This window comes from Pteropus vampyrus, unplaced genomic scaffold (assembly GCF_000151845.1).
Source record: "Pteropus vampyrus isolate Shadow unplaced genomic scaffold, Pvam_2.0 Scaffold38, whole genome shotgun sequence".
In the NCBI taxonomy this organism is placed as follows: Eukaryota; Metazoa; Chordata; class Mammalia; order Chiroptera; family Pteropodidae; genus Pteropus; species Pteropus vampyrus.
Genome location: NW_011888819.1, coordinates 347,119 through 356,977, shown reverse-complemented (window position 1 = coordinate 356,977; position 9,859 = coordinate 347,119). Strand labels below are relative to the sequence as shown.

The 9,859-nt window shown below is 36.7% G+C and overlaps 1 protein-coding gene and 1 pseudogene across 1 annotated transcript; one reads left to right on the top strand and one right to left on the bottom strand.

Moving 5' to 3' along the window:
- Positions 1-433: 433 nt before the first annotated feature.
- LOC105290827 (keratin-associated protein 13-1-like) lies at positions 434-1,000 on the bottom strand. The gene has a single exon (XM_011358238.2). The coding sequence runs from the start codon at positions 962-964 to the stop codon at positions 434-436; it is 531 nt and encodes a 176-aa protein (XP_011356540.1). The 5' UTR covers positions 965-1,000.
- Positions 1,001-9,434: 8,434 nt separating this feature from the next.
- Positions 9,435-9,553, top strand: LOC111738442 (annotated as a pseudogene).
- Positions 9,554-9,859: the final 306 nt, after the last annotated feature.

Sequence of the window (9,859 nt, the reverse complement as noted above, 5' to 3'; positions counted from 1 at the left end):
CTCTCACACACTCAAGAGTTTAAGATAATCTCCTTCCCAAGCTGTTATTCCATCTGCCAAAAATGCTAGGAGACTAACTCTGTGTTGTCAGAGAATTTTTCTTAGCAGGAAAACTACTCTTTAAATTAAATATTTATTTTTGGTCAAAGAATAGTAGATTTAGAATTATCAACAGGCATCTTTTTTTTAATTAACAGTAAGACATGATCTGATATCAGATTAAATGAGTTTCACTAAAAGAGGATAACTAGAGAAGTAAGGGGGAAAATACAACACAATAGAAACAAAATTGGTACTCTGAGATAAATGACTTTAATATTAATAGACTTTTATTTAATTATCACTCTTCTAGGTAGTACAGCATAGACTCTTGCCAGATAATAGCTGATATTGACTTTGAGAGATATAACTGTGAAGTCTCAGCTTAGAACCTTTAACAGATTGATCGGTAGTGGAAGCCAGGGCTACAGGTTGGTTGGTAACAAGAAGTTTGGTAGCTCCTAGAAGCCAAATAAGTTGGGTGACAGAATCTGGATCCATAGCCCAGAGAGGAGAAGCCACAGACCCCATAACCCAGGGGTCTGAAGATACGGGAACCACAGCCCAGGGAGTAGCAGCTTCTGGATCCATAGCCCAGGGAGCAGCTGCTGCTGGACCCAGAGCCCAGAGACACGGTGTAAGCTGACCGGCAGGGACTGCAGGGTATGGAGGTCCCTGGGCGGTAGCAGGACGTCTGGCAGGGGCTGGACACCACACAGGACGTCTGGCAGCTGGTGGGCTCACAGTAGGTCTCCTGACGGCCACGGTAGAGAGAGGAGCCCAGCTGGCAGGTGCTGGGAGAGCAGAGGCCAGTGCTGTAGACCAGGTTGTTGGGGTAGAAAGAGCCACAGGAAGAGCGGGGGGAGCGCAAGTAGCCCCTAAGGAAGCGGGAGGAGAAGTTTCCAGAGCAGCAGTTGTAAGACATGTTGACGAGAGATGTGAGTTCAGCCGCGTTACACCGAGAAGATGCCCTGATCTCCCAGCTCTGTTTGTATATATACCCTCACTACACTAGATGTGATGCAGACCTTCCCCATTCTTGTGCATGTCTCATCATGAAAATAACAAATTAACCTGGGCTATAATTATAACTGATTATAACTGAACACATTCATGTTCTTAACTGCTATTTAATTATTCTGGTTTACAGAAGCCACTCTGCTTCTCTTTCTCTCTGAAGAAGGTGTGGTTTGCCTTCAAGGACAATGGTCATGATGCAGATAGCACCATCCCTTCTTCACTGAGCTTGCCTATGGGGATTTTGAGCAAAAGTGTCCAGATTGTTACCAGAAATGTACTCCTAACAGTCATCAGCACCTCTGTCCCAATTATTTATATATTTTGTTTAACATTTACTATATGTAAAACATTGAAAGTTGTGGCATCTTTTAATCAGTGCAATAACCTTATGAGATGGGAATTATCTCAATAACCCAGACATGTTTGTCTCCAGGATCAGCAGGAACCACAGTGCTATGCTGAGAACTTGAGAAGCTCGTTCTTCCTGCTCTTGGAATCATATGAACAATGAATACCCAGGTGAAAAAATAACATTTCAGTGTGATAACATTTGCATTTTACCTCCTTCATGAAACCCCCAAATACAGCCACTGAAGGAACAGTTTCTTAATTCCTTTAGTTATATTGTTTTGATATTCAAAGTTACTATGGAGAGTTACCAAACTATCTTCTATTTGTCCTCTCATTTAGCTTATCATCGTTAAGCAAGACATGTTTTATCCAGCATGTAATTACTAGATTCTTTCTCCACGTGAGGCAGAGAATTCTTTGGCAAACACTTAGGCTATGACTGAAAATAATTGCTAAAAACTGATATATCTCGGGTGAGTTGACTACCAATGAAATACATTTGCAAAAGCTTGAATTTTAATAGTGTACTAACCTTTGCCAACTCAGTTGGGAGTGAGAAATGAGACACCTTAGAGAGTGATTCATTTCACTCCCTGCTGAGCTTCTCTGTTGCTCATCCTTTTAGACAGACAAAGCAACATAAAGCTCACCTTCGTATTAAGTAGTTAAAATTATCCTTATCACTATTAAAAAATCAGTGGCATATAGAAAACCTGGGAATTAGAGATGTCTTTTTTTTTTTACTTATTATCATATCCAACTTCTGCCTTAAAGCATCTTTTAGAAATTAGAAACCAAGAAGCTATTTATGTAACTTGATCTTTTCTGTTTCAAAGATGATTGTTTTTTCTAATCTTTTATAGTTTTTGATACTATAGTATAGTATCTGGCACCAAGGGAATAGTCTGCCCATCGTTTTGCTTACAAATTTCTACCAAATGTATTGCTCGTGTCTACAAATCCTTCTCATACCTCAAAGACAAAATCAAATTCCTCATATCTGACAGGTGTTTATCTCACCTAAGCTTTAACTCTTTTGCCATAAGGATCTTAGCATTTTATAAGCTCTTCATTTGGATGAACTCCCACAAGCATCGTGGAGGAATTGGAAGGGATGTCTTTTGACATGGGTCATGCAGATTAAGATTTTAGTTGTTTGCACTTGCAGAGAAGTCACATGTGTAGCAAGAGGTGAGTACACAGGACTTCCTCAGGAATAGTAGCAGAGCTTAATTTTCTTTGACCTGGCATCTGGCACACAGTGAGTGCTCCAAATTATTTACAAAATGAAGGAATATATCAAATCATTTTTGTTTTTACATCCCTTCAAATAAACATGTGCCCGTAAATCGTTTTATCTTTTAAAAGTTACCTTTAATCCAACATAAATATTTCTTTCATAATTAAATGCAACTCTGAGGTTAATCATAACTTGTTCAGGGTTTGAAGTGACCCTAGGTATCGGTCCCCAATTCCCATCCCAAGCAAAGTCACATTTGGGGCCTTGACCAATTATTTTTTCTCTTTCCAATTGCTTCATTGTAACCTGTCCTAATGCTTCTGTTTCCTCAGCCTTGTAAACGTGATCAACCTTCTTCAACCCCCAAATTGTAAATAGTGTCATTTCTTCCATGATTAGATAGCTCTTTTCATTTTTAAAGATAAAGCTTTCTCTAAAGATCTGTGTGATCAATTTGTCAACTATCTCCCTTCTTATAATCTTCAATAACCATATGATTTCTCTTCGATTTAACAGTCTTCTGAAATTTCACTGATATTGTTAGCAGTGGCTCTATGCTGCTAAATACAATGGACATTTTTAGGGCAATCTTAGTTTATTTTTAGTTCATTCGTTTAATTCATCAGTTAGTAGATTTGTTTAGCTCACTGCAAATTTATCGTTTCTTTGTCTAAAAAGTATAAAAAACTGACTAGTTCATCATTTCAGGGAATATGATCATTTACAATCTTGTGTCAATTTTAGTATTTAGCCATAAGAACTCAAGAAGAGTAGAGGGGGTAATTCTCATCCTTCCAGACAACATATTTTGTCCATATGGGGAGACACATCCCCCTCATGGCTTAAAATACTATCCATTTGCTATGACATTCAAATGTATATTTCTAAAATACAACTCTTTTGTTAAAATTTTAGAGAAAGATATGTAGTTATTTACTAGCTCTTTTCATTTGGAGTTTTCGTAAGAGTGTCAAGCCTTTATGTCAGTGAAATTGAACTTTTGCTCTTCCCTAGGGAGAAAAAACAATTTTTTTTTTCACACATCGGCATTAGTAGCATTTCCACCTATCTAGTTAACTCAGAAACCTTGTAATTCTCCTAATATACAGTCCTTTCTAAATACGGTCATTCCATCTTCCAAATTTAGCATAAATCTATCCAGTTCTCCTAATGTCTTCCCTCTAGTCTCGGGTTTCTCAATCTTGTCATCATTGACATTTTGGATAAAATAATTCTTTGCTGTGGGGATATCCTGTGCATTGTAAGATATTTAGCAGTATCCCTGGACTCTATCCACTAGATGCAATAGTGCGTAACGCACACACACACACACACACACACACACACACACACACACACATTATGGCAATTAAAAATGTCTCCTAAAATTACACCCCAGTTTCAAAATTAGTCTCCTTCAATCTTTACTCGCTCTCTATCCCTGACTGATCGATCTTAAAACAAAAAGCTGGTCCCCTGATCAAAACCTTCCATTGTGTTCTGATACATTTACCTGATTTTCTAAATCCTTTACCTGATTTGTGTGATGGTGGCCCTGCCTAAGTCTCTAACACCATCTTCACACCGTACTTTCCCTCCCTCGCACACTGCCTCTGCTCCACGATTAAGATGTCTCGATCTTTTTCCTACCAGAAGGACATGCTATTTTCTCTGCCCTGAATGTTTTTTCCTTCATCTGGATAATTAAGATAATTAAGCCTTTCCTCACTTTCTAACCACCCTATTCCAGGATAAATTAGGTTCCTCTGTTCTGCTATCTATTATCCCTGTCCTTAATTCTGCCATTTTTGTAATCTATTTATTTTTTAGACTGTCCTTTAGACTAGAGTAGTGAAACTTAAATGAGAGTTTGTTATCATCTGCCATGAGATGAATAGTGTGTGTCAACAATGCATTTCTGCCTTCATTGAGAAGTACTGCATGATTAAAAACATCAGCTTAACCAATTCGTAGGTTTAGAACATTGTTGTTTTACCTTGGTCTATGACCCATCCATTGAGTGGCACATCTCTGACTATAATCTCTGAGGTGGTGAGGGGAAGCAATAAACATTTTCTTTCTTGTTCAACATTGAATTCTCAGCTCAAGAATGGTCAAAGTTATATAGTTTTTCTCAATAAATATTTAATAGACGAATTACGAAATTGATGGTTTTATAGTCACCTAAATATTTTCTATCTTATCCTTTCTCTAAACATCCTATCTTTTGTTTGATGCACATATCCTGTGGGTGTTTTAAGAAAACAGTAAACTCAGCGGAGGCTCAACTGCCCTTACAAGCAGTTTCCTAGCCCAGACCTTCTTTCGTTCATTTGCACACTATCTTAGTTATAGTATATCATCTGCGCAATTCCGAAAACAGGATTCCTGGGGGATATCTATGACCTCCCTCTTCCTCGCTTCCCACAAGTGATCGGGGATCAGCATATTTTGGTATTTTTTTTTCCTCTCAAACACATTTAATCCTTTGCTTTCCTGTCTTGTTGTAACTCAGCTAATTTGCCTCTGTTATTGAAGGTCATCCTCAGTGTGCCCCCAAGAATCCAGTCTTGCCTATGTCAACTCTATATCCTATGCATTTATCAGAATGTTTTTCTAAAAGTCTATGTTGGCCTTTTCAAACTCAAACTTAATTTTTTAATTATTTTATGCAAGCTATCTTATGATCTGACCTCTGATTATTTCACACTTGGTGTCTCTGTACCTTAATTTTATCTTCAAAAGATATCAGATTGCTTTAGCTCAGCTTAAGACTGAAGGCAGCGAAGGAGTTAGTCAGGCAAAGGGGTCTTATTTCAAGTTCAGCATTGGCAATTAATATTAGAAGAGAAAGATGAGACTGGAGACAGACAAGAGCCTGATGACAAGGAGCTCTATAAGTCAAAGGACCAAAAAGCTCTGAAAATCAAAAACTTTTTCTTAGAACTAATTTAGTGGCAAAAGATCACACGATCTGTTCTATTTAGATGGAATTACATGGCTCAAGCTAATGAAAACTATGCATATTCTTTTTTCTTCTTTTTAGTGTGGATATCTTTATATTTTGCCTGAGAAATAAGTCGTCATGATTGGCTATGGGGTGTTGTCCTAGATACTACCTGGGGTATTATATAATATACAGTTTATTCATTCTATTATCTTCCTAAAATTTGAAACACTCTGAATTCCAAAACATATCTGTCCCATTGACTTAGACAAGAGAATGTGGATCTATAGCAATGAGAAGTCACTAATAGGTTATAAATATGGATATACCTGAATCAGATTTACCTCCTACAAAGAAGACTCTTTCTGCACTGTGAAGATGCATTGGAGAATCATACAGAAGTAAGAGTGGGCCCCAGAATTCAGACCCTGGCAGTATCATTCAAAACCTATATTTTTAATCACAGCACTTGGCTGCATCTCATAAAAATGGTCATTAAAGCTCTGCAACATGTGTTGATGAGATGAGAAGAGGGTCTAGGATGTCACCTTAAAAAAAACCTTACATTAAAGAAATTGTCAAAGTAGGAAGAGTCCATAAAAGACTGAAAAAGAATAGCCAGTGAAGTTAAAAGAAAATTGGATATGTAGCAAATTTAAAATGTATTAAAATTAAAGGAACATAACCCAAACTATCCAGTGTTGGAGAGAGGTCAACTTAGATGATCCTCCTGGATTTTAAGCATCTCACTCTTAGAGACACACTCTCTCTCTCTCTCTCTCTCTCTCTCTCTCTCTCTCTCTCTCTCTCTCTCTCTCTCCTCTCTCTCTCTCCTATCAATATTGTTTTGCTTTATTTTGTTTTGATTTTAAAATGGCCACAGTTTGAATAGTGTTGGGTACAGAGTCGGTGCTAAATAAAAGCTTGTTAAATTGAACCATCTTGTCCAACTTTTTCAATATATTAACATGGAATTCAAAAGCTAGAGAAATTCATTTCAAGTCACTACAGCAAACATGCATTGAGGCACGAGGCACTGCTATGGGTGTAAGGATAAGGAGGAGACTATGAAATGGCCCTATCCAAAGGAGGCATGCCTTCATCTGTCTCTGGAAAATGAATAGAAATATGTTAAGAGAAGATAAGTGACTTTAGAGTAGAGTGTGTTATAGGCAATTAAATCCAATCACTTTTGCCCTTCTTTAAGATCCCTCAGCTACTATATAGAGCTGAATAAAATTGTACGCCCTTTGCATTTACATAGTGTGAATTATTTTGAATTCTGTTTATGTTTTACATAAGAAATAGTAATTCTCTGATTAGAAGTCATTTCAGACTACAGGATTTTCCTGCTTATACAAATGTGCTATCCTTTTTCTGGTTTTAGATTGCTTCTTACAAAATCAACAACCAAAGCTATCTAAATAGTAATTTTCAATATAAAAATAAAATGCAACCACAGCAAGCCAATAACTCTAAAAAAAATCAAAGAAAACATTAATGTGTTCAAATTCCATAAAAGCTTAGTTTATTAAATAGCAACATGTCTATCACATTGCAAAAGAATAAAAACATATGAAGTAACCTCATAATTTCTCATCTATAACTTCTTGTAATATCTGATATATAAAGCTATAAGGTAATTTCTCAACTTTGACTAGTCTATAATTGTATTATGATGATAGAAAATGTATCTCTGAGAGAATCTAAGTAGTTGGTAGTCAATTCCTGAAGCCAGGGGTTGTAGCCAGTAAATATAACAGAAAGCAGCATTTCGTGTAGGAATGTGACAAAGCATTAAGCTGATTTAGAGGACTTGTAGGCTAGTCAGTAGTAAGCTAACAGGATGTCCCTAGTAGAGAAGTAGTTTGCATGGCAGAAGCTAGGATGATAATTTAGGTTTTTGGAAATCACAGGATCCACAATTTAAAGATTGGAAGCCATTGAATTCATAGTCTTTAAAAAAAGGATGATTTGTGGCTGCTTGTCAGCTTACAGCAGCTCTCTTGAGAGTCCCTACGGAGAGATCTGTCTGAGTGGAAACTAGGACAGCAGAGGTCAGAGGATAGACAAAGTAGCTGGTTTAAGAGGAGCCACAGGATAAGACTGGGTAGACCAGAAATCACCCAACAAAGCAGGGAGAGAAGATCCTAGCCTAGCACCTGTAACATGTCTTCACTACATTTAATTCATTTGTTATCAGTGTCAAAGAGTGTCTGATTGTTCTCCACTGGCTGAGAGGGCTTATATTCTCTCTGCCTGTGAATGAGATGTTTTGGACAACCAACTTTGATGTCCCCTACACTACAATTTGCATGAGAACATCTCCTTACTCTGTTGTCTAATTTCAAGCAAATAGGTTAATACCTTTGTAAATATGCTTACTTGTATTTTATAGCTAAAAGCTAGTTTACAGTTCTGCCTTGGACCTAAGATTAATGTCGCATACTCAAAAAAGTTGGTCATCATTGCCAGTTTAATTCGTGACTCACCAGGTCATTTACAAAAAGTTGAGATGAAGCTCTTTTCCTTTCTCCCTGCAGTATTGTATTTTATTGCGATTCTTTTCTCAGTCATCCCTAATGTGGCTCGGCATATTATAAAGCATGTACTTATGTTCAGTAACAACCAATATGTGTGATATAAATGGTGCATAAAAGACAAAGATATCATGGCATGATCCTGATGCTCCATAAGAATCAAATGAGTTTTAAAGGAAAAATAATTCTGCTTGGCTCTCTTTACCAGCTGGATGAATATGGAATGCTTCATATAAGTGGACTCCAATTATATTAGCTAAGAAGATGGAAATTTCAGCCCAAATACTTTTAAAAAGTAATCTGCTATCAAATTTATAGTGTGTAAAATTTAATGGCCCCTTAGGGGCTGTGCTTATAAGCAGTAAAGCAAATACCAAATTATTTTCTTCAAGTCCATTGAAAATTGCTGAACAAATAAAAAGTTCCAAAGCAATGTCACAGACAGGCACATTTCCATATTATGTGAGGGTGGGCATAACATCTAAAGAGTTTCAATTAACCTAAATATAGAAATGTAGTGGCTTGAAATACAGACAGACACTGTTGAACACCAGAAGTTAAAGGCAGAGAGATAAGACTGCTCAGAAGGATTATAGTATAAAATAAATATTTAAAAAGTGATGATGATGATGATAATGATGATGATGGTAGATAGATGATAGATCGATAGATGATAGATAAACATATTAGATAAATAAATGATAGAAATAAAAGGCATAATAAAGAAATTCTAAATTAGGTTAGACATAGGATAAAAAATATTATAAAAGAAGTAGATTAAAACACATTTATTTACATATTCATGATGTTTGGGAGAGAATAGAGTATACTAATTGTGTACTTTAGTGGATATTTAAAATGTTTAGAAATTGAGAGGATATTTATTTTAAAGTATATAAAAGAATATGATGCTTATGGCTCATGTAAGCAGAGTTAGGTCAAGGAACCCATGTGCTTTTTTTTTAAGACATAAGTTATATACATGTGTAGTCTAACAATAGTTAACATTTACAGAGTACCTTCTGTACTCAAAAAACTCTGAGTTGGTTCACATATCTTATCATTTGATCCTCATCATACCCTTGTGATATAAATATGTTTCTTTTACATTAAAGGTAATTGAATTTTGGAGAGGTTCCGCAATGCGTACAAGACAAATAGCCAATGAGTGTGTTAGAACTGGAGATTCAAATATGTGTAGTGTTTCTTCAGGAGTTACATGCTTAGGCAATTTAAATGGGTTTGCTCCTATGTCAGAGAGATAAATGTGCAAGTTCAAAAAAAAAAAAAAAGGCTTGTCTACGGCTGTGCTACCCTGAACAAGCCCGATCCTGTCTGATCTCAGGAGCTAAGCAGGGTTGGGCCTGGTTAGTACTAGGATGGGAGACCACCTGGGAAGACTAGGTGCTGTAGGCATAAAAAATAAAAAATAAAGGATTGTAAGGTGACAAGTTCTGTAATCTGTGAGGTCAACCAAGGGTTGTCTCGCCTGAAAAAAAAAAAAAAAAAGCTTATTATATAAAGGCTTAAATATTCCAGGAAATGAAGTGTAAAGACTCAGAAAATCCTCTAGATGGAGAAACTAAAGTGGAGACCCGTGTGCTGCATTCTGATGATCCAGCAGTCCCATTCCATTATCTGGAAGACTGCACAGGAGCCCAGGTGCAGCTTGAGACTTCACTTAAAAGCCAGGTCAGCTCTACCTCCTTTCTCTTTTTAAGG

What these genes read in the sequence shown, in the direction of transcription:
- LOC105290827 (XM_011358238.2), bottom strand. Translation starts at nt 964, where the DNA reads ATGTCTTACAACTGCTGCTCTGGAAACTTCTCCTCCCGCTTCCTTAGG.